At 36.2% G+C, this 25,524-nt stretch overlaps 2 protein-coding genes across 3 annotated transcripts in view; both read right to left on the bottom strand.

The window, feature by feature from the left end:
* Nucleotides 1-24,100, bottom strand: part of LOC131039599 (uncharacterized) — a 54,045-nt gene extending 29,945 nt beyond the window's left edge. Inside the window, exons 1-6 of one of the 2 annotated variants that reach the window (XM_057972389.2) lie at nucleotides 23,207-24,100; nucleotides 22,910-22,990; nucleotides 22,349-22,469; nucleotides 18,452-18,648; nucleotides 18,009-18,097; nucleotides 17,636-17,819 (exon numbers count right to left, since the gene is read on the bottom strand). In XM_057972389.2, coding sequence (XP_057828372.2) covers nucleotides 17,665-17,819; nucleotides 18,009-18,097; nucleotides 18,452-18,648; nucleotides 22,349-22,469; nucleotides 22,910-22,990; nucleotides 23,207-23,397 — 834 coding nt within the window. In that variant the 5' untranslated portion in view covers nucleotides 23,398-24,100 and the 3' untranslated portion in view covers nucleotides 17,636-17,664. Of the gene's footprint in view, nucleotides 1-17,635; nucleotides 17,820-18,008; nucleotides 18,098-18,451; nucleotides 18,649-22,348; nucleotides 22,470-22,909; nucleotides 22,991-23,206 lie in introns of those variants that run through there. The other variant, XM_057972390.2, reaches the window with a different exon arrangement.
* On the bottom strand, nucleotides 2,195-4,670 carry LOC131876337 (uncharacterized). Its single transcript, XM_059221410.1, has 2 exons — nucleotides 4,389-4,670; nucleotides 2,195-4,265 (listed from the first exon to the last, which is right to left on the bottom strand). Exon 2 carries the CDS (start codon nucleotides 4,255-4,257, stop codon nucleotides 3,187-3,189), a length of 1,071 nt encoding a protein of 356 aa, XP_059077393.1. The 5' UTR covers nucleotides 4,258-4,265; nucleotides 4,389-4,670; the 3' UTR covers nucleotides 2,195-3,186.
* Nucleotides 24,101-25,524: the final 1,424 nt, after the last annotated feature.

Here is a 25,524-nt window from a genome sequence, read left to right as displayed (position 1 = left end):
TATGATAGCTATGGTAGTTATAATTTTGGTCTAATCACAGCATGAGTAATATTATCGATTATGAGGTTTATATATTTAATTGTAGTTATATCGATAAGGTAGATGATTGAATGAGAGATAAATGAAGTCTCTCATTCAATCATTTATCTTACCAAAGCTACTAAGTTTCAACAATTTTACCCTTCTAGAAGCAAGTTAGTTTTTTACCAAACAAGTATTTAAGCAATTGTTTTATCCCACATTGCTTGTGTGGTGAAAGTGAGAGGTAAAAGCAAGTATAAGAGAGGAGCCTTAGCATTATTTTATTATTAAATCTGCCAGGTGTCTCCATGAAAGTCAATTTTCTCCAAGTTGGGCAAATTTTAGCAAGTGATTGAAGTGAAGTGTTGGGTTGAGGATTCTTTCCTCCTCCATTTTTTCCAGCTTGCTGATCCATTCTCCTTGTTGCCATTGAAGACCATTTCCAGATTTTCGATTTTCCAAGTTTGGCGATTTTTTGCAAATTTGGTGATTTTTGGTGAAGGGTGGCGATTTTGTGTTTGGAGACTTGGGCGATATTTTCCTCCATTTTTTGCTTGTTGTTCCAGACCTCCATTGTTGCAGATCCAGGTTGTCGTTGATGAGATTTTCAGAATTTTAGTTTGGCACCATAGTTGGGAAATTTTCAATTTTGTTTGAAGAGTGATTTGTGCCACATTTTGGTGGATTTCCATGCATGCTTGGTGGCTGCTATCATTCCCAGTTTGCTGATTCGCTTCAGAACTGAGGTTCGCTTCAGATTTGACCTCCATTAATGGTTGCCCATTAATTTTCAGACTTCAATTTTTATTGCCCAGCCAATTCCAACTTAGGTTTTGCATTTGGAGGTGTTTTGTGGAGTTTTTTGTGCATTTTTAGACCATCTTATCGCTGTTGCAGGTCTGAAAACTCCATTGTTAGGCGGTTGTCTTCAAAAATTTTCATTTCCAGCCACCTAGCCACTTTGGCGATTTTGCTTGGAGCTGATTCCTTAACCATTTTCTATCATTTTCAGGGATTTTTAACTACTTTGCAAGGTGCTAGTAAGTCTGAAGTAATCAATTTTCAGACTTGTCCTCAGAAATTTATTTTTTACCAGCCACACTTACATTCCTGAATATGATTGTTTTCATCATTAAAACTGATTTTTATCGAGTTTCTGCACATTTTCGAAGATTACAACATGTTTTAAAAGTCTGATTTTCAGGTTGTCTTCAGAATTGTTGACCTCCATTGTTGACTGGGGAAGGTGTCTTCAGACATACTTTGTGTGAAAACACAACCTTTCACACCTTTCCTTAGTCATCGTTGATCCGGTATACTCCTTGCATATTTTCTAAGCATAAGGAGGTATTAATGAATTTTATAGAGGGTTTCCATGCCCTAGCGTTGTCACACTTTGAATCTAAGTTGCCGGTTCGGGTTAGGGTTCCGGTTCCGGTTCGAAGAACCCGATACGCCGGTACGGCAAAATTTTGAAAAGGGGTTTGGGTTCGTTTGGGTTCGTTAGTACAAAAACATGTAAATTTTTTTTATATATATATATATATATATCAAAGCCTATAAGCATGAATTAAAATATGCATGTCACATAGCATCATATGAACAACAAAACAAACATAAACTTGTAATCATAGCATCATGATCATACCATAATTGATAATTCATAATAGCATCATATACATCAAGTTTAATATCAAAATGACAAAATATTCAAGTATCATTGTTTCAACTTTCAACAATATAAACTTAAAGTTTAATCATCAAATGGATCATCTAATTCTTCATCCTCCTCCTCCTCCTCCTCCTCATCCTCATTGACATTGACATTACATGAGCCAATGCCACTTGCACTTGCACTATAAGTTGGCTCAATTTCCGAGTCATCAAGTGTCAATGCAAGAAGCTGAGAAGCAGGAGCATCCAAATCAGTATGCTCTGGCTCTATATCCCACATCTTTGTTTCCCCATGTGTGTAGTCATGTTGTTTGTGTGAAAGAAGACGTAGGTTGGAATGCACATATACTAAATTCTCCGCTCTTTTTGATAGCAGCCTATTGCGCTTTACTGAGTGGATGAAAGAGTATGTGCTCCAATTTCTTTCTGAAGCAGATGAACTAGCAAACTATGAAGACAAAGTAAACAATTAAAGTTATACATTAATAAAAATAAAATTACTAGCAACCTATGAAGACAAAGTAAACTATAAATAAACTAAAACTTGTAAATTAAAAATTTTAATTAATTAAACTTACTTGTGATAAAACTTTTATAGCGAGGGGTTGTAGGTGTTGGAAGCATGTGCCATGGAAGTACCACCAGCTATGAGCATCTTTCTTGGATCTATGACGAAGTGCATCAACACTTAGACCATTCCCATTTGCGAATTCTATGAACTCATTTGTAATAACATCTCGCAAATCATCATCGGGATATAGTCTAAGAAATGCTACCTTATACCCATCAGATACTTCTAGATCTCTCCATGGTGGAATCCTTCCTGGTTTATCAAGAAACTGATTGCTATAGTACTTAGGTGTCAAGGCATAGGCAAGAAGGTGCAAAGGAGTGGTCATCTTATTCCACCTCTCTACAATAATTAATTCCAGTTCTTTGAAGAATTTCTCCTCAGGATCATTCTCTTTTTCATTTATAGTGAACTTTATTTTTTCAAGCATTGAATCAATGCCATCATAAATCTCACCTATGCAAGGCCTATCCATGTCTGTATAGCGAATCATGCTCATGATGGGCTCAGTGATACTTAAGAGATATGTAACAAGATCCCACCATTTCTCATCCAATATTCTATCCCTAATTTTTCCTGCCCTCTCAATGCTACTTTTCTTCCATACAGTCCAATTGGTGTTGATCACCATATTGCATAGTGCCACTCTAACTTTCACAAGTTGTCTTAAGACGATTGTGTTTGATGCAAAACGGGTCTCAGCAACCTATAACACAAATTAATGCCAAATTATTAAAAAATAAAGCCAAACTTTAAAGAAGAATACACAATATAGCTTACACAATGATATTATTAACATTGAAAATTCAAAAAAATCAGAAAATGTAAAATTAAATTACTATTTCACTTACCTTCAATAGCTCCAAATTCGAATAGGTTCTAAAAATCCCTTGAGACATGTGGTGGTTTGTGATGAACATCTAGATGTCCTCAGCCTCTGCATACACATCTCTGATCCATTTTATTTTTTGCCCAATCCTTTGTAGCATAAGATTGAGTGAATGTACCGCACAAGGTGTCCAAAAGATGTGATCATAGCGTTGCTCAACCAACAAACCAGCAGCTCTACAATTTTTTGCATTGTCCGTTATGACTTGGACAACATTGCAGGGTCCCACAGACTCAATGGCAGAGATGAGAATTTCTGCAATAAATTCGCCATCTTTTATTTGGCCCTCACAATCCACAGCTCTCAAAAACATTGCCCCTTTAGGGGACACCGCTATGACATTGATCAAGGGACGGTTTTTAGCATCTTTCCACCCATCTGAAACAATTGTTACACCTGTCTCAACCCACGAATCCCTTATGGGTTTCAATGCATCTTCAACCCTCTTCACCTCTTTCTCCAATAATGTTCCACGTACCTTCTCATAACCGGGGCCCTTATACCCTCTTGGTGCCTCATTAACACTTTTTATCATTTGCTTCCAATATGGGGAGCGAACAACATTGAATGACAAACCATTTGCATAAATGCACCTTACTATATCTTGATCAGCATTGTCTCTACTCTCATTTTGGAATGCGGTTTCTAAAGGCCCTTTTGTTCTTTTACCTGTCAAGGGTGGTTCACTTTGAGGTTCATTTGTGGCAAAGAAGGGGTGGTCTTCTACTACAATACTGGGATTAGAAGGGCCTTGCATTCCCCTTGTTTTCTTTGATGCGGTTTGGTTCAATCTACGGGCTTCCCTCTCTTCTGCCGCCTCATGCTCCCTAATATATTTCATCACTATCTCATCTGGTATAGGTTTACCATTTTTGCCAGGGCATTTTTTGATGCCTCTTCCTTTTATTCCACACAAATGGCCTACCACTCGATAATATGAACTATTACGTTCAATATCACATCCATGGCATTTCCAACGGAATCCCCCACCTCCCGGAAGTTGTTTTATAATGTCCACATATTTCCATAAGGGAGAATTTGGATCATTTCTTTGTTTTGCAATTACTTGTTCATTGCCAATGGAGGAAGATGTAGATGCCATTCTAGTTCCTATGGCAAGAAATAAAATAAACATATTCAAAAACAAAAACTAAATAATGAAAAAAAATTCAAGTTTCATGTTTGACAATTTGTGAAACAAAAATAGTTGGAAAAAAATGTTTAAAAACCTACCTCTTGCTGCCAATGGAAGCTTGAAAATGTATGGAAATGATGCTGCAACACTTGTTGAAGCTTCTAAAATCAGTCTTCAACTCCTCCTCTTTGATCTTGGAAGCCAAATTTTGTTCAACCTCTCTTCAACCTGCTCTCATAAAAAATTTGTTTGCAACACAAATGAGGTGAAATGTGTCAATAAGATGTTTTAGAAGTGTTTTTTAGGTTATAATTTTCGCTTTTTTAAAGGCGGAATTGAAAAAAAAAAAAAATTTGGTTTGTTTTTTAACTTATTGGGCCGCCCAGGCATGCGCGTTCGACTGGGTCCACCCGGGTTCGACTGGGTTCGACCCCAGGTTCGACTGGGTTCGACCCGGGTCGAACCCACCCTGGGTTTTACGAACCCTGGTTGAACCGGACCCGTACCACGGACCCGGTCGAACCCGGACCCGTACCAGGGCTTCTCAGGGGCGAACCCTGCAACTTAGCTTTGAATCTAATTGTCAAAATTTACCAAATGTATGGATTATTTTCCTGACGTCATGCTCTAATTAGCTAAAATCTTTAGAAAGTTGGGAATTTTATTAAGAGCATTATTTATTTTCCTAAGTCTAACTTCAAGCTTCGTACAGGTGCGATGTGGAAGTCTGGATATAAGGAAAGGAAAGAACTATTGAAGATGTTGGAAACTAGACTTTATCCAGAACTTAAGATTTCATCGAGATGGAAGGAGATCACTAATACAAACATGCATTTCTTAGACTTCGACCAGATGCAGCAGCGGATGTTCGGAGTCAGAGATCAAGTTCCTTTCCCAACATATGCGAACATTATGAAAAGTGGTATTTTTCATGCCACTGGATTTCCACAGTCCATACAGTGCAATGAGCTTATCCTGGAGTGTGCATGATGTTACAATTCGCTCACGAGAATGATCAAGACTCCTAAGGGCGTTGTCATTGCCTACCTTGCTAAGGATGCTATTGCAGAAGTGTTCGGAATTCCATACGGAATAGACTTTAAGAATGTGACCAAGGATGAATATGAAGAAAGATACACGAAGAAGATGGGTGTATGCAAGAATTTGATTAACAAAGAGTGGATGATTGAGCCTAGGTCTCATCGTTCCAAGGCTCCCAAGACACTCATGTGCGTAGACTTCAAGGAGGAGTATAGTGATTTGATATTCCTACTCAATAGAGTGATGGGGATGCCGCAAGGAGCAATATTCGATGGATGGATGTTCTACTTCATCCAGGATTGTCTTAGAGGAACATCAGTAAATTGGTCTAAGATTATAAGTGACAATCTAGACTTTCAACTGAGGGATGTAGAGCGGTCCAAGTCATTTGCCATGACTTCTTACCTGGTATGCATGCTTGCACGGTTTGTTTCATATAGAGGATTAATATGCAAAGGTGAAGTTGGGAATGGGCAAGGACAATTCAGGAGTCATGAATGCTACCCCTAGCTGAGCATGTATAGAATTGAAGACTATAAGAGAGTGAATGATGCATTCACTATGTATATCACACGGATGCTGCAAGGCGGAATCCATAGAAGATTGTCCAAGGAGGCAATGGAGCTAATAGAGAAATATGGATCGTGGTATATCCAGTTTCCCACTTTCACATACCTTAGGATTCATGGGTTTCAATCTAAACCCTAAAGACTTCCTAGGTATCCGACCGACAAAATGATCTTGTTGGAAGTGGTGAGACAACTTCTAGAGTTCGATGTCATTCAGAGACAGAAGCACAGGACAGGCATGACATTCCCTATTTCAGTTGGGAAGATATCAAAGGTTTGCCAGTCTGCCATAGCCGTCAGCACTGCGAGTGAGAGCTTGCATTCTATCGATTTGCTACATACAAGAAAAGAGAAAGATTTGATCCAAACAAAAAAGTAGGAAGGATTAGGGGAGAGAAGTTCATTCATAAAGTTGACATAGAAGATTATTGGGCTAACCTGATGGACGAGCAAGCAGTGAAGAGAAGAATGTGGTCCAAAATGTCAGTAGATTTTATGAGGAAGTGTGGACTTTTCCTCATTCCTGATCAGGCGTTAGATGACAGAGATCATACACATCCACGGTATGAGAGTGAAATGAAGAAGGTAATCCTATTGCCAAATTGGTCAGAGTTAGAAGAGATTGACCTGAATATATTGATGGGAGAGGTCTTGAGTTTCTCCCGTACATGGGTAGATATACAGATGAATAAGTTAGTTGATATGGGTGTTCCCTTCACTTATGAAAGGATGAAGCCGGAAGAGTCTACTTCCGAGGAAGATCAGAGGACTGTCAATGATGTCAAGATTCATGCAGACGAAGAGAGTCAAGCTCCCAAGAGAAGGAAGAACATGCCAGGAGAAGTCAAGGCTAGAGGGAAGAAGATTGAGGAGGTGAAGAAGAAACAAAAGACTATCATTCCTCCACCTATCATTCCTTCACCCCCTCTCAGTGTCTCATCAATCGAAGTGATTGAAGTAACAGAATAGAACAAGGAGACTCAGCAGTGTTCCCACACAGTGATACTACCAGGGAATACTCAGGAATTTCATGCCACAGCGACATCTACACCTCCTAATGAGAATGTTGATCAGCCGAGATCCCCTACTGTCCTTTTGAAAGTTAGTTTGGGAAATGAGGTATATGATTGGACCAGGAATAATCTTGATGATAATGATGATGTTATCTCGGCATTGAGAGGACTTGATCGAGAAATATGTCTCGATGATGGCATGGAGATGGTCACTATTCCTGAATGGCTAATGAGAAGTATGGAGAAAAGCAAACAAATGATAAGAGGTACAGCCTATTGACGACATTGATGACTACCTAGCTAGGAATGCTAAGGAGAAAGAGCCCAAGAGAGTGGAGATTTTGTCACACATAGCTAGAGATGAGATAGGAATGCGGATTGCGCAGATTGTTGTTCCTATTGCAGGCGTGACAGCAGACATTGCTACTCCTATGGATTTCCAAATCACTTCAGTTGCCCTTGGTCGTACATCCAAAAAGCAAGAATTTCAAGAGGTTGGTGAAAACCTCAAGGCAATCGATGCAAGGTTAGACAAAGAGATTGCAACGAAAGAAAGGTACAGAGAAGAGAATATCAGACTTAGAGAGTGTATTGCAGGGATAAGGCGTGAAAATCCCACCCTTATTTCCCCTATTGCAGTTGACCATAAAATACATTCACACTATGAGGCAGCAAGAGGTACACTCTCGAAGGTGGAAAAGTGGATTGAGAGTGCAAGAAAGCAGGCAGATGATTTCCTTACTCAGTTTGTCCATGCGTATGATAGGACAACAGGGCTCGTATTCAAAATCCAGTATTTGGAGGGAGTTTGGGAAGAATTTCGACCTATTCAAGACAAGACTATTCCACGCCTCCAGGCTTTAGAGAAGATTCCTAATTACACCTTGGTCAACGAGAGCATTGTGCACAGTGGAAACAAATACGATTTCCATGGTTGGTATTGTTCATTAGCCGTGAAGAAATTAACTTATGAGAACGCCCAGTTGAGTTGTATGGAGATGAAGGGATTGATTTAGGACATTCAAATGAAGATCCTTGCCTCGATTGAGGAATTATTGGGTGTTGATGTTAGTGATGCTAGTGGTTTACACTTAGCCAAATTAAGAGACAAGATGAAATTTATGTATTTTTGCCAATTGGACTCTTTGAAGAAGAGTCAAATAGACGACTTGGTCTCTTTGTTGATTCATGTTCATAGTTCGCAGAAGCTCATGCCAGAATGGGAGAACACTTTGGATGCTTGCTAGGATTCACTGGATGTGATTGATTTACAACAGAATACCTTGCCTAGCATTTCCATGGAGGAATTAGATTCAGTATTGGCTAGATTCTTGAAGTATGCTAGGAGAGAGAGAGATGCAGGGAGGAATCTTCTAGAAGATTCCCTATTTGATGATTAGGTATCTTTTCATTGGGTCATATGTTGGTGGCACCATTTTTATGTAAACCCTAATTAGGGCAATTCTAGGGTTTTGTTGGCATGATCTTGGTCGTTGATCTTGGATCAATCTTGGCCATCCATTTTGTAAGAGACTCTATATATGCCTCCTTGTCTCTCATTTGTAAGAGAGAGTTTTGTAGAATTGTTGGTATATGTTGCAGCTATTTGAATCATAATCATTGTTCAATTGTTGGTGATTTTGCTCTTCAAGTGTTGTATTTGCATTCATGGTTCTCAATTCCTCCAAGTTAGATTAGAATCTTAGTTTAGAATTTATTTTCACATATGTTGGATTGAGTGGAAGATTTGTTGAATTCATTTGTGTGGAATCCTTAATCCATACCACTAGCCTCTGGTCGCTGGTAAGTGCGCCTTGTGTGGTCAACTGGAAATTTAAGTAAGCTTAACTTCAACTATTCACTCATCCCTTGACAAGCATCAACTTGGATGGTGTCAACGTTTGATGGTGATAGCCTGAAAATCTTTAAGTATACCTTAGACGATTGCACTAAGCTTGTGTCAATACCTGATTGTGAGACCTTGCCTAGTTTGATTCCACTAGATCCATTCATCATTTTCTACATTCCTAGTCTTAGAATAGATTTCTCGAACCCTATTCCTTTTGCCCATTTTTTTAGTAAGAAGTAAATCCAAAGCTATATTGATAAATCTTAAGTTGTCAGCGCACCTACTCCGCATCATTCATGATAATCCAAACATTTGCGTAAGTCCCCAAGTGAACACAACAATTCACATCGACCATTGAGTTACCCACTCGTCAAGCCCTGACATGTACAAACCTTGGAATCATTTTAGTTGATCTCATTCTTAGCATCTGAGGTGATTTTGTTCAAGAGAGGGTAAATTATCTTGGTATTTTATTCTGAAATGTTATGTGCATAAAACACACATCAACACCTTCCTTGTAGCCACCATTTGTGCGAAAGGAGACACAAGTTGGAACACACATACACTAAGTCCTCTATCTTTTTTGAGAGCAATAAGTTATGCTTTAGTAAGTGGATGGAGTACATGCTTCAATTCCTCTCAAATGTAGATAAACAAACAACCTATTAAGACAAAATGAGAGAGTTAAGAGTTATAAACATAAAGTTTTAAATTATAAATGATATTTAACAAATAATTTTTTTTCATAAAACTAACTTGCAACAAAATTTTGATCACAAGAGGTTGTAGGTTTTTGAATGATTGCCTATGGAATCAGACTTAAACTTGTTACGAAGAGCATCAATACTAAAGTCAATGGAGTGTACAAAATTCATGAACTCAAGCATCCCACATGTCAAAATTAATGAAGTGTACAAAGCCTTGTTTTGTACCTGTAATGTCCCCACTTTGAAATACAATTTAATGGTAAATGATAATAGTAAAATAAAAATAAAAATAAAAATATAAAAGTATATAATTAAATTTTAATTAAGTTAAAGAATGGTCAAAGACAAGAAATGAAAAGTTGTCACTCCCTCAAACATGAGATATAAAAGGGAGAAGAGAACCTCATTTGAGGGGGATAATTTGGAAATCAGAGGTGCAGATCTAATTTAAATAAAAGTGCAGATCTGATTGTGAAAGGTTGTGTCCCTTTCAAAAAGGCAGAAATAATTAAGAGTTGCACTCTTTCAAAGGGTGTTGATGGTGAAAGGGTGTGCCTCTTGCCAAAGGGCATACATGGTGAAGAGGTGTGACACCTCCCTCACATTGAGAGATATAAAGGAAAGGAATCCAAGCATCCAAGGAGATCACCATTGATCAGATCAAATCAGAACTGTTATTAAGTTACGGGCAGTAACATCGTTGTTCTTGGTTGGGGATGTGCTTAATATGTATGCTTAATATATGAAGCCTGATAAGGTTCTTATGCAGAATTCAGTAGTAAAATTAATATAGACTGCAATATGTATGACATTCATACTTAATCCATAATACATGAATCAGTTGGAAAGAAATAGACTGCACTCAGAATTACATCAACATCACGGGCGGATCAAACTTAAAGATACCTTCAGAAAGCCACACCGAAATTGACTGATCGCTTATAACAGCATCTGGGTATGATTACCAGTGAATTCCTTATGCAGATAGAAAACACATACAAATAGATTACTATGCAGATATAGACAGAAGTTCGATCTACACTCTGATCTAAATGAAAAAAGAATCAAAAGGGAGAATATTTTAGCAGAACAGAAAACAATAAAGAGACCGGCAAACTGTTTTCCCTTTAAGAAGATAAAGGAACCCTCTCTCTAACCCTCCCTTATCAATTGAGAAAAGTAATCTAAGGCAAGATTTAGGGAAATCCCAAAAGGGGACATTACAGTACCCTTGGCCAACTTCAAGATCTCTATATGAGGCAATCCTTGTCAACACAAAAAGGATCTCAACACTATCATATTTGTGACTCAATGGAAAGGCAAGTAGATGTAGTAGGGTGGTCATTTTGTTCCATATCTCTTCAATAATTTTCTATAATTGTTTGAAAAAAGTTTCTTCAAGAGCCTACTCTTTGCATTTATGATGGCTTTCACCTTCTCAATTATTGAATCGATGCCATCATCTCTCCCAAATAAGGCCTATCCATGTTGGTATAACAGATCATACTCAATAAGGGCTCAATGAAACTAAGGAGATATTTAACACGATCCTATCAAATGTTATCCAGGATCATTTGCTTAACATTTGTTGTCTTTGCAGTGCTAGATTGCCTCCATAGGGACCAATTTTGGTTGATGACCTTCACAAGTCATATTAAGAAAATTGTGTTGGAGGCAAAATGGATATTGGCAACTTGTTTAATACAGATCAAAATTAAAAAATAAAGAATCTTAACTTCTTAAAGAAGAAAACATAAACTTAAATTTAAAAAATAAATGAAATTATTGAAGTGTAACATAATATAAAATTTAAAATATTCAATAAATCTTTATTACTTGTCTTCAACAACTTCATTTTTAAGAATGTTTTGAATATGCTTTAAGATATTTGGTGGTTGGTGATGAACATTTGGATGTCTTTAGCCTTACTATACATTTGTTTGATCCAATCAATTTTGATCAAAATTTTTTTTTGATCAAATCAATTTTGATCCGAAATTTTTGTAGCATGAGGTTGAGGAAGTTAACTGTGCAAGTTGTCCAAAAGATGTGCGAATAAAACTTCTCAATCAATAAACCAACTACTCTATAATTTCAACATGACTTGAACAACATTTTGAAGCCCCAATTCTTCAATGGCTTGACATCGAATATAAGTAGTAAATGCACCATCTCTCACCTTCCCCCCACAATTCATTGGGTTCAAAACATTGTCCCTTTGGGGAATGCTATAATAATATTGATCGATGGCCAATGTTTTGCATCCTTCCATCCATCAAACACGATGGATACCCATATCTTGGCCCAAGAATCCCTTAAGGGCTTCAATGAATCCTCCTTTTCCAATAAGGCACTACACATTTTCTAACAACCCGAGCCCATGTACCCTTTTGAAGCCTCATTAATTGCTTTGACCATTTATTGCCAATATGATGAGCAAACTGTTAATGATATAGCTGCAGAAGATTTTATTTATTTATACGATGGTTGAATATTCTTCTTGCTGATATCGTGCCTTAAAAATTTGAACTCATCGTATTCATTCTGCAATTTTGACTTCTAGAAGTTTGAGCTGGTATTGTATCAACTTCCTTATTCCTCGTCACCATCCTGCGTGTGAGTTGGTAGCGTTCTCCGGTTTCTCTTGTCGGTGGTGTAACTAACTATATTTCATAGCGCATAGCCTTTGGTATTCTTCCGGTGGGAGTTATGTCTAGTCGTGCTCTTTTCTTTCATGCGTTACTTAAGAGTCGTAGATGAGTAAAGTTCAAGTCATCCTCTCTATTTATCTCAGCTATTATTTGAGATTGGAGTTCGGATGTTTTGTTTTGTCTATATCTGGTTCTTCCTCTACAGTCAATTGAATTTATATTCTTTAGCATCTTTCTGTGTCAGTGTGGAAGAAAGCTATCTCAACAGCTTCTGTGATTTGGTTGAGTTTTCTTCTATCTTCGTGTGTATGTTTGTAGTGCTCTTTCTACATATTGTATAAGGAGTTTATATCGAAGGAATGGTGGTAGTCACTTTCAGAAGGTTATTTTATTATTCTGTTGATTGTTAAAGCTATAACAATCATTGCTTGTAAAGTGTATCAGAACTGTATCAGATTTGTGTTGATTAATAAAGCCTATTTTTGTGTGGTTGGGTTTTTCACCCTCGGGTGGAGGGTTTTCCCAAGATAAAATTTTGTGTATCTTGTTCTTGTAAGATTTTCTAAGTTTCAGATTGTTGTGTCTTACCTTTCTTATTCTAACATTAACATGGTATCAAAGCCAGATCTGAGGCCGTCTCCCTCACATGAGGTCTTAGGATTTTGGGAGGGTTGCTTGTTTATTGTTTGGTGTTATTCAAACTGTTTTTATGAAGACTACACCTTTCTCTAAGCTGCAACTTCATTTCTTCCTATTTTGGATTTCTTGAGTGGCCCTGCAAAACTCAACTAGATCTCTGCAATGCGACTGATCTGGGTATCACATCATGTGAGGTCCACTTTATTGTTTTGGAAGGACAAGATCATGGCTTCTTTGTGTTGTTGCTCTTATCTGGCATCTGCATCCTATCAGCTTGTACTTGTTGTGATCATTTATCACATTGCTATCGTTGCTATAATCTACAATCTCTGTTTTGTTCAAAGGAGAGAACACTCAGTATGTGGTGTATTTGAGCAGACCTTAATGCATACCAAAAGATTCCTGATATAAAGAACAGTGTTGGAGGAGTCTTATGAGAAGATAAGACTCAGCTACAGGACTAACTCAATGGGAACCAGCAATAAAGAGGTGGTGGCTACACATGTTCTAGGTGCATAGCATGTGTTTGTGAACTTCCAACTGAATGCTATATCTGAGCATCATCTGAGCTATCATTATATTTCATACTGCTGGAAGTGTTGGTCACTCTACTAATGGGAGATTTGGAATTGGGGTATGCTCCAACATACTTCTTGACCGCTACAACACTGAAGATATTAAAATTGAGACAAGAGGGCTTTCCCAGTGAGAGGGAGCCTGACTTTTCAACTTCAAAGGGAGTCTGACATTTCAGCTTCAAAGGGAGCTTGACTTTTTAGCTTCAGAGGGAGTTTGACATTTCAGCTTCAGAAGGAGCCACATCATCATGAAGATTTTGTTAATGCATTCTTCTCTGCGAAAGAAGTTTGAGGTGCAAGCCCTTGTAATGCATTTTTCTTTGTGACGGAGAAATTTGAGGTGAAAGCCCTTGTAATGCATTTTTCTCTGTGACGAAGAAATTTGAGGTGAAAGCCCTTGTGATCTTTCCACTCATGGGAGTAGCCATAGTGGATGTCACATCGGAAGACTCCATCATGAGTGGCCATAGTGGATGTCACATCAGGAGACTCCATGACAACATCATGTTGAGTGACTCCGTGATGAGAGCTTGTGTTTATTTCACACATGGGAGTAGCCATGGTGAACATCATGTTGAGTGAATCCATGATGCTATCACGTTGAGAGAATCCGTGATAAAGTTTTGTTTTTTACACATATGGGTGTAGCCATTGTGCTTGTCATGTTGAGAGACTCCATGACTTGAAAATCTGAAAACGATATCTCCTTTGCTAAGAGGGAGTGTTAATGATATCATAGAAGCAATAATCACAAAAAAATCACGACTGATCGCGATTAATCACAGATCGGCAAATTTGGCAATTAATTCCCCGAAAAAATCGTTGAAAATCGGTCAACGGTTTTTTGGGGTTTTTCAACGACTTTAACGCGATTAATTGCGAATAAAACGAACCCATAAATCACGTAAAAACAACACGCGAAAATCACTAAACCGCCAAACCCTAAACTGCTGCAAAAATCACAAAATCGCGCGAAAAAATCATCGCGACGCCTTTATAACGGACGCAGGGTTGTAGGAGGTTAAACGCAAGTTTCTTCCCTGCCATTTTTATCTCTTCTCTGCCAGGTCAATTCAAGTGCTACGACAGAGCCGAGCGAGGTTGATTCATCATTCAGGTGCTGCGATAGACAGAGGAATGTTGATTTCTTCCAAATGTTTTTTCGGGTTTTCAATCACATTTATGTTGATGATTTTGTTGGGCTTTCAAGAATTTTTTTTAAATCACAAAACATATTTATCAGAATTAATTGTTTTTACAAAATACGTATTTTGTCATGCCATATTCCCATTTTTGGGGTTTTCAATCATATTTATTCTGAAAACTATGTATTCTGATTAAAAAAATAATGTATTCTAACATTAATACATTATTTTTTAATCAGAATACATATTTATCAGCATACATTATTTTTTATCAGAAATTTTGATAAAAAATATATGTATCCTGGTAAATACATTTTCTTGAAAAATATGTATTCTCACAAAAAAAATATGTATCCTGAAAAAAATATGTATTCTGAATCAGAATATATTAGAATTTTTGATATATTAGATGCACAATTAAACTTGACTTAATATATAAAAAATATATATAGTCAAGTTTAACTGTGCATCTAATATATTAAGCCAAGCTTTCTTCTAAAGTTGTTTGTCAAGTTTAACTGTGCTGCTAGAGTAGATTGTTCTCGTTAAAACTTAAAAGTATTAAGTCAAGTTTTCTGATAAAAAATAATTTAACTTTTATCAGAAATATATACTTTTTTTCAAGAATTATTTTTTAACTGTGCATCTAGTATATATTTCTAATAATATATATAATTAGAAATATAAATTAGATGCACACTTAAATATTAGAAATATATACTAGATGCATAGTTAAAAAATAATATATTATTAGAAATATATACTAGATGCACAGTTAAAAAATAATTCTTGAAAAAAAGTATATATTTCTGTTAAAAGTTTAATTATTTTTTATCAGAAAACTTGACTTAATACTTTTAAGTTTTAACTAGAACAATCTACTCTAGCAGCACAGTTAAACTTGACAAACAATTTTAGAAGAACAATCTACTCCTACTGCTATTAAATTATAGGGTCTTTGTGCTTTAACTGTTGGTCATAGTCATACTATGAATCTTGCATCAGATTATTTTAGACTGATGTATCATCTTTCTATTCAAATTAATCCTGATATAATCTTTAATATGCGCTTTACTTATAACAAATGTCAATGTAATGTTGTCCTCCCCCAATAGACATTTTACTCTTCTTAACACTTGCCAACAATCTTGCATCAGAATTTACTTGTGCTTTATCCTTATATTTCATATCATAAACATAGTTGATGTCCTTTGATTTGAAATGGAACTGAAGTGTATTTTGATCTGCATTCTGATTTCAGATTCTTGGTGGGTTTTTTCGAGAGATTTTCTGGGTTGGTCTCAGATTTTTTTGGGTGCCTCGTTTTCCGCACCTCAAATTTTGTGCCAGCAAATTTGCCTTGGAATTTAATAACAGTTCGCATTTTTGCTAATTTTGTGGACGTTGGGAATTTTGTTGTCTTCAGGGCACCGTTTACACTGTTTTAAGTTTGCAGAAAATTTTAATTTCTGGGTTTCTTCCAAACCTCGAAATTCTCGCTTTGGAATTCGTGCCAGAATTCTCCTCCAGGGTTTCAGATTTTTTGTGCAGCTGCTTCTATTCTGATTTTTGAATCTGATTCCTCTATCTCATGCTTTCACTAGGTTGAACTCGTTCAACCTCCATTTTCATGATGGCATCTTTGACCAACATCATGTTGAAACACAGTCAAAAGTTCAACAACTGCCACAACACCTGGAAACTGCATGTTCACGATATCTGAATATCGTTGCCTTGATCAGATTGATTTAGGCCAGACCTCGTCTTACAGGTCCCAGGGTTTTCACAATTTTTTCCTGAAAAATTGTCTGTCAGTTTTCTGATTTTTTCCACAAAAATTCATGGAGGGTTTTCACGATTTTTTCCTCAAAAATTGTTCGTAGGGTTTATAATTTTCCCTTAAAAATTATCTCATCTGTAATCCGCGATATTCGCATAAGATTTTAGTTATCTAGGTTTTACCATTTTTTTTCCACAAAAACGATGATTTGTAAACTCAGATTTCTTGGTTTTTCGATTTTCTCCTCAAAATCGTAAATTCTCTTTTCAAGGGTTCCTATTTCAGGGTTTGACGGTTTTTTCCTCAAAATCGTGCTTTGTTGCAGTTAGTTTGGGTCACACCTGCCAGGGCAAACATCTGCAACCGTGGTATCTTGCAGTCAGTTTTGGAGTTGATACTCTTCTGCAAAAGGGTTTGCCGATTTTCCTCAAAATCATGGTTTCAGGTTTCAATTTGGTTACCCAACGTCAAGTTGGATGGATTCTGGTATTCTTGGTCATCAACACTTTTCAGATCCAAGGAGGGTCTCCACTGCAGCAGAGTGTTCTTTTCATTTGTGATCAAAAGATCTACAGTGTCTTCTATAGGGTAGTTAGTAGATAAAATGACCATTAAGGGAGGGTATTAGAATTTATATTTTAGTCACCTATATTTAGTTCCTTGTTTAATGGTCATTTAGCTTTCTGGTTAATTAGCTTTTAAGCTTTTTTTAATATTTAGCTTTTTCTTTTTAGTTAATTAGCTTTTAAGCTTTATTTAGTGTTTAGCTTTTTAGTAGTTCACTTTAAACGACTTGTTCTTAATTTAAAACGTCGTCTTGTAATCTCTATATATACACTTGTATATTGTTGAATTGATTATCCGATTATTGAATCATTCATTCAATTTATTTTTCAGTGTCCCAGTTAATGTTAGAAAAAGAAAGGTAAAACACAACAATCTGAAACTTAGAAAATCTTACAAGAACAAGATACACAAAATTTTATCCTAGGAAAACCCTCCACCCGAGGGTGAAAAAATTTATATGATAGAGTCTCTTATGCCATAGCCAACTTTCATCAATATGTGCAATCAAGCATGTCTTTTCACTGTTATTCAAATAAAAGATGTTACCTCTAGTTTGATTACCGGTTGCAATTTCCAAACCAGTTCTATTCATAATTTTGCATTTCCCATTCTTGAATTGTAACTGAAATCCTTTCTCAACTAATTGACCAACACAAAAAAGATTATGCGTTAAACCTTCAACATAGTAAACATTGTCAGTATTATGCTTACCATCAAGAGATATAGTACCTTTTCCTTTGATTAAACAAGCTTTATCATCTCCAAATCTTACTAGACCTCCATTATATTCCTAGAAAGTCAAGAATTTGCTTTTATCACCAGTCATATGATGTGATCATCCTGAATCAATGATCCATTCATCCTTGACTTCAATTTTAGCTGCCATGGCCTGCTCTATTGGTTGAACAGTAGGTGTCGGTTGATCTTTTGTTATAGCAACAAAGACCCATCCATTATCTTTCGGATCCTCATCAGAATCATCAATGACTCCTTCATCAGCAAGATAACACGATTTATCTTTATTCTTCTTAAATCTGTATCTCTGATATTTAGGGTTAGGCTTATATGTTCTTCTAGCTTCTTCTCTTAGTCTAGCATGTCTATCAGGGCATCTTGAAGCCATATGACCAATCTTATTATAGTTAAAACATTTAAAGGGTGCTTTACCTTCATACTTACTTCCAACTGGACCTTTGGGCATTTTCCTTGCAAATAGTGCTTCAAGTTCTTCAAGTTCTTCATTTTCTCTCCTGCTTTCTTCAAGTTTTCTTGCATAAAAGGCTTTCCAATCAGATTTCTCAAATGATGGTAAAGATGATGTTGATGCCTTAAAAGCTAAATCTATCTTTATAGTAGCAACATGACCAAATTCCTCAGTTTCAAAAGCTGAAAGTTTTCCAATCAATGTGTCTCTAGTTACTAATGTATTAAGCATTGTTCTTAACTCATTTATAGCAGTAACTTTCATTTTGTATGCCAGTGGCAATCCTCTTAAAACTTTTGAAACAATTTCATCTTCACTTAAGATTCCTCCACAACATTTAATACCCAAAACAATTTCATTAATTCTTTCCATAAAAGCAGAAATCCTTTCATCTTCTTCCATTTTCAGATTTTCATACCTGACTTGGAAGCTTTCAAGTTTTGCAATTTTGACTGTGGAATCTCCTTCATTCAATGTTTCCAGATGGTCCCAAATAGCTTTAGCAGTAGATCTATCTGATAATCCCATGATTTGCTGATCTGATAATGCGCTCAAAAGTGCTTCTCTTGCTTTGCAATCATTTTCTTCATCTTTTCCTAAGGTGGGTGGATTAGGCTGATTTTGAGTAGGAGCAGTATAGCCACACAAAAATAGGCTTTATTAATCAACACAAATCTGATACAGTTATGATACACTTCACAAGCAATGATTGTTACAGCTTTAACAATCAACAAAATAATAAAATAACCTTCTGAAAGTGACTACCACCATTCCTCCGATATAAACCCCTTATAAAAATGTAGAAAGAGCACTACAAACATACACACGAAGATAGAAGAAAACTCAACCAAATCACAGAAGCTGCAGAGATAGCTTTCTTCCACACTGACACTAAAAGATGCTGAAGAATATAAATTCAATTGACTTTAGAGGAAGAACCAGATATAGAAAACAAAACATCCTAACTCCAATCTCGAATAATAGCTAAGATAAATAGAGAGGAAGGCTTGAACTTTACGCATCCACGGCTCTTAAGTAACACATGAAAGAAAAGAGCACGACTAGACATAATTCCCACCGGAAGAATACCAAACGCTATGCGCTAAGAAATATTGTCAGTTACACCACCGACAAGAGAAATCGGAGAATGCTGCCAGCTCACACACAGGATGGTGACGAGGAATAAGGAAGCTGATACAATACCAGCTCGAACTCGTAGAAGTCAAAATCGCAGAATGAATATGATGAGCTAAATTTGAAAGGCACGATATCAGCAAGAAGAATATTCAGCCATCGTAGGAAATAAATGAAATCTCTTGCAGCTATATCATTAACAGTTGTGTGTCCTTAGTCACAAAGTGTTGTAGACAATTGTGTGTGTCCTTGTTCAAAATTGTGGAGTATAGCATGTGTCCCAGTCCCACTTATTGCAAGATCTTAGTAGTTGAATGTTATTAAAGTAATTTTGTGATGTTTCTATAATGGTCCTTCAGTTAGTTAGTTAACGATCTTTCCCTTTTCGTGTTTAATTTCTTTTTAGAATGTCTCCTTTCGTGTTTCTATTCTCAATTGTTTCCGTTATGGAAAAATCCTCTTGTAATTTTCTATATAAGGAGTATTCCTCTCCTTAATTAATTACAACATTGAATTATCATTTCATGGTATTAGAGCTTAGGTTCTTTTTTGGCAAATTTTTCTAGTAAAAAAAATTGTGGGTTTTTTTATTTTTTTCCACAAAAAATCATGAAGGGTATTGGTGTTTTTGGGGTTTTCTGATTTTTTTCACAAAAAAACATTAAGGGTGTTGCTACTTTCTGGGTTTTATGATAAAAAATCATGGTGGTTGGTTTTCTGATTTTTTTTCCATAAAAAATTATGGTGGGTTTTCTGATTTTTTCAAAAAAAAATCATAGTGGAGGGAATGTTGATTTTTCCACAAAATCAAGGCTTTAGTTTTTTGCCGAGCTTTTTGTCAACAAAAATCAAATTTTTTTGAGAAGCTGATCTCAATGTCTTTGGATAACGGGAGGGATAGATTTGCTACCGTTGGGTTGGAAGGATTATGGTAAACTTGGTCATAACCAAGAGTTTTGTAGAACCAAGGAGGGTCTCAGCAGTAAGCTCATGTCACTAAGCGTTTTGAGGAGAACGGAGCAGCCTTCTATGCATTCATGGTCAAATGACCTGCAGATTATGTCAAGTTTTTTGTAGAGTAGTTAGTAGAATGACCATTAAAGAAGGGTATTAAAGTAATTATGTAATGTTTCTATAATGGTCATTCAGTTAGTTAGTTTATGATCTTTCCCTTTTTGTGTTTAGTCTCCTTTTAGAATGTCTCCTTTCATGTTTCTATTCTCGATTGTTTCCGTTATGAAAAGATCCTCTTGTAATTTTCTATATAAGGAGTATTCCTCTCCTTAATTAATTACAACATCGAATTATCATTTCAAGTGTGTCACTATCCTTGGTTGAGAGCTCAGTGAGGTCATTCCCACTAAGGTGAGCAATCGAGCATGTTCCTATTCACAATGATGTATGTATGTGGAACTGTGAGTATGTTCCAGATGTCCAGTCCATGCGAAAAATAACAATGTCATTCTTTGTACCAACTGCAATACTACAAAAATGATCAATCCAGCATAATGAGAGCATGGAATGAAGAAGAGAATTAACCCTACAAGGCTTCCCCCTAATACCAAGAGAATCACACAATGGTCAAAGTGAATGCTTTTATTGCCTGATAATTTCTTGCAAACAAAATTATGGTTGTTTCCTCTAGAATGGAATAGACAGAACATTCAAGCATAACAATTTGTGTCATGCCCCCACCATAAGACATTGCACACAAAACAGGTTGCAGCCTCAATTATAATAATCCCAGGCAAGAGCATAAAAATCATTTAGAAGGCTGACTTAGATTATTATTCCTAGGCTCTGGCATGAATAATGATTAGAGGCTGAGACAGAACTATTCTTCCTAGGTGAAAGAATGAATGATGTTTAGAGGCTGACTAGAATATAATGGAGCTATTTACAAAAGAGCCGACTCAGGCAGTGACTGAAATGATGCACCCTTTGTTAAGGGTCGTGATGGTAATAAAGGTGGTGACTATTCATCCTACTGTGGAACATATAAAAGGGTATACCAATCCAATTTGTGGGCATCATTTGATCAAGTCTGACTCTGATTATAATACAGAGGAAATACAGCAGTCTATAATATTTATAAAAGTGATTGGTATGCAGCATGATTGTATTTACTATTTATTTATTAAGAATCTGTTACGAAGCTATAATTTATTTATTTAATTAGCTTGCCAATCTATCAACAATTATAAGATTAGTCATTGTCTGATTCCTATCAAGCAATTATATCTGGAATCAATGTAAAATATTTGGTAGGGAGATTCTGCAATACCGGTTCCCTCATCAAGTACCCCACCCCATGTTGGATTGCTTGTGGGCCAAGGGGCTGAATGGCTCGAAGGCTTCCGTGCCCTTGGGCTTGGTTGAGGAGGACAGTCTCTGGCACCCTATCATGCTTTCTCATTGCATTCCTAATATGGTTGGCTGATGGAAATAAGCTATGCAATGGATCCATATGAATTTAGGATTTTTTGTTTTCAATAAGGATTATTTATTATCATAATGATTGGTGTTAGTTAATTACAATTCTCTGTAAGTTTTGACTGCAGTTACATAATTTATTCATAGAATACTATTTGTAAATAAAGTGTATGTTGTAATTGTTATTTTGGGCAAAAATCAGGTACAGCCCCAAAAGGGTACATTACAATTTGTTTCAAGCAATGTGTTAAAAAGATGGACTTTCTGGATATTCTCTCCATTAGGTTTTGAAAACCTGATTGTTTTCTGGTTCAATTACTGTCTATGGATGTAGATGCATTGGCTAGGTTTTCATTTGCCTAACAGCGTAGGTGTTTCTCTTGTTTTCATTATGCAACCCAAGAACAGAATTTAGCTTTGAATTGGTTGGTAGCACATGTCATGCAATACATTTTATTGCTTAGCTTTCACTATTTCCATACCATTTAAAGAAATTATGGAAATTATGGGTTGGGCTGTGGTATTTTTCATATCTCTGTTGACTCAATTGATGTATATGAAAACAAAACGAATGAAAACCTTGAAAGTCTTACATTGAAATATTTAATCGAAACTGATTTGGAATAGGGTTCACCGAACAAAACTAGGAAAGCCCTGAAACGAAGTAAAACTTGACAGCTACCAACATACAGTTTTGATATTTTTTATCACAAAACCATATATCGAACTCCAGGAGAAATATATTAACCTGTCGAAACTTTCTACGAAGACCAGCATCCTGAGTTGCTATGAAGAAATGCTCAGGATTATCCGTACCAACCATAGCCTCGAGACACTCTGCAGCACTTTTAAGCATTTCATGATTGCACCTACACCACATACCACAATGTTTATTTAGCACATGACTGATAAAACTTATCACCAAAGACGAGATACCACTATGCCACCTAATTCCGTGATGTGCTTGTAAACAATTATATCAAGCAAAGCATAGCCTGCAGCTTAGTTTGTTCTAAAAAGTTAAAGCATTTTTTTGAGTAACTGGAATGTCACAATAAACTATGAACTGAACATCATATAAAAACTGGTATAGTTTAGTATGTCCTTTCAGAGAAGAGATAAGATATCTCTCTTTAACTTCACTGAAAATGGGTCTTTTAATCTTGCTCTATTATAAAAATTTATCAGTGAAATGCCGAGATTATTCAAACCGTAAATCTCTCTTTACAAGATACAAATCGCATGCTGAATTTCCTTATAGCGAACAAAATGAATGCAGACTCTTTTAATGAATCAAAAAACAACCAACCTTGCTGTGGTGAGCCTTCGAGTTGCCAATACAGTTCCTGAAAATGACTCCCCAAGCTTTTTCAGCTCATTAATGACACATCTGCAAAATTCACCAACGATAACAGGAGTGGCGTGAAGAAATCATCTCAATGAAAGGAACTGCAAAAATTAACAAGTAGAGCTAAGCGATTCAGATAAAAAGAGAGAGGACGACGATTAGGTTCATGCGAGTCAATGAAATAAAAAATAACAGAAATGGTTTTACAGCATGAAAGCAACAATCAGAGCAGATTTTTTATGGAGAGAGAATGTGCACCTTGTGACAAAAACCTTGGTATGGCCACCCAATAGGGCAGAAAGAGCTTCGCTGGCAGCACCCAAACGAGATTCCAGCATCTTGTGAACAAAGGTGCCATCGCACAGAATTTTGTAGGGCTCTCGAAACGCAAAGCACGCCTTGTAAAACCTCACAGTTTTTCGGTTTTGCTTCTGCTTCTTCACCCTCATCTTTAAAAATGAAATAAGATTGCAAACAAGGGTCACGCAAATAAGTCCTGTGCCCTCAAAACAAATATATAGTTTTTTTATTATGCTATTTTAAAACTTCTGATAATTTCGACTTGCAGCCTTAGCTGTTCAATCATGGAATTATTTTAAGCTGTATCATTTGAGTGCGTTGTATTCGAAGAGAACAAGCCAAAGATCGCAATCCTCTGTTTAACTCAAAATTGCCCTGTAATATGATTTTCTTCCAATGACATTACAGATCTTTGAAGTAGCAAAGGAATCTTGTATTATGAATTTCGTTTATTCGAACAGAAGAAGCCAAAGATCTCAATCCTATACTTAACTCAAAATTGCCCTTAACATTTTGATAGCCCAGTTCTGCATTTCGTTTATTGTGAATAAATCGAAGCACCAGCTGCAAGAAGATTGGTTGATATTCGTCTCTTTTTTTTTTTTGGTAGGGTTTATATTTGTTTGTTTTTTAAGTGAAGAAGGGTTTATGTTTTTCCTGCGAACTCAGAAGCCAAAGATCTCAATCCTATACTCAGCTCAAAATTGCCCTTAACATTTTGATAGCCCAGTTCTGCATTTCGTTTATTGTGAATAAATCGAAGCACCAGCTGCAAGAAGATTGGTTGATATTCGTCTCTTTTTTGTTTTTTTGGTAGGGTTTATAGGGGAAAGGACCCAGTAGTTGAGCATGTTCCAATTGTTGTGAGGGTTGTTGATACCTTTTGTTCCAAAAATTGAACAAATAAAACCTATTGTTTGAAACAAAAAATATCAATTTTTGTTAGGAAATGTACCAACAGTGGTTAGGAAATGTACCAATAGTTGTTAAGAAATGTACTAATATTGTAAAAAGTAACCAATCAGGGGATGCCACATCGGCTGCACAACTATTGGGGTCTCTAATGCACGCCTATTGGTCTCACTTTTTTTGGGGGCTGTTTTGGACACCTTGGCAAAAAGCATGCTGATGTGGCATCATATTTGATGATGTGGCCCTGAAACCTTAGTTATAAGCAAGGGACTTGCCAAGTAAGCTGCTGTAAAAAAATTGGAGTGATTCGAAATTTCCAAGTAGGATTTTGAGAAGCGTGAAGTTAGGGTGCACGACTACTGGGTCCTTTCCCCTATTTGTTTGTTTTTTAAGTGAAGAAGGGTTTATGTTTTTCCTGCGAACTCTCTAATCACTTTTTCAACATTAATTTTGACCGTTTTGTTCACTATTTTATGATTTTCTTTCGCTATTTTTAAAATGTTGGAAAAAAAAATTTTGCCTGTGCCTTTTATCGTTGGATCTCGTTTTGATTTCCAAGAGCATGTGGATGATCTCATTATGATTGTTTTGGTTGGCAAAGTATTTATTGGTTTTTGAGTGTTTCTAGATAATAGTGGGGATGCAAGTCAATATCAGTAAAGATGAAAGTCATGGTTTTTTTGGTAGTAGAAGTCGCAAATTATAATTATTTTAGGACTGACTTCAACAAAATTTAAGTTGGGAAGGTTGTAGAAAGAAAAGAAATTTAGGATGTTGGAGAGCATTTTATGCTCTTCAAAATAAAAGTAGAGAGGGAGAGTTAAGAGATTGGAAAACTATACAAACTGTTTTTGGATTTTTAGTATTGTTCGTTGTTCTTTATTTGTTATTTATGGGTGTGAATTATGGGCCAAAAGTACCTTAGTCTCACTATGGAAGCAAATTGAGAAAATTCAAAAATGTTTGATCACAAGCAAATTCAAAATTAAAGAAACGAGAGATGTTCTTATTGAAGCAATTGCTATGGTGCATCTCATAAGTTATTTAAAAAGAACCGAGCAAATGGAAGGTAGATGGCCTAAGGTCATCTTCAATGACATTTCGTGCAAAAAAAAAAAAAGACTTGGATGTAGCAAAACATCAAATGGATGAGTAAATAGAACATTTATTTGAATATGTGCCCCACAAACAACAAAGAGATAAAAGTTTTTGTTATGGATAAGTTCTACAAGAGTATTTAGGGTATAGGGCTAGGAAGAAAGAAAAAATATTATATCAATGAGTTCAATTCCACGTGTAATCAACTTCAAAAAGCTTATATACGGGCCATTATCTCGTGAAGACCTAAAATTCTTATTGCTCAG

Source organism: Cryptomeria japonica, chromosome 5, assembly GCF_030272615.1.
Source record: "Cryptomeria japonica chromosome 5, Sugi_1.0, whole genome shotgun sequence".
Taxonomy (NCBI): Eukaryota; Viridiplantae; Streptophyta; class Pinopsida; order Cupressales; family Cupressaceae; genus Cryptomeria; species Cryptomeria japonica.
This window is presented reverse-complemented; position numbering and strand designations above follow the sequence as displayed.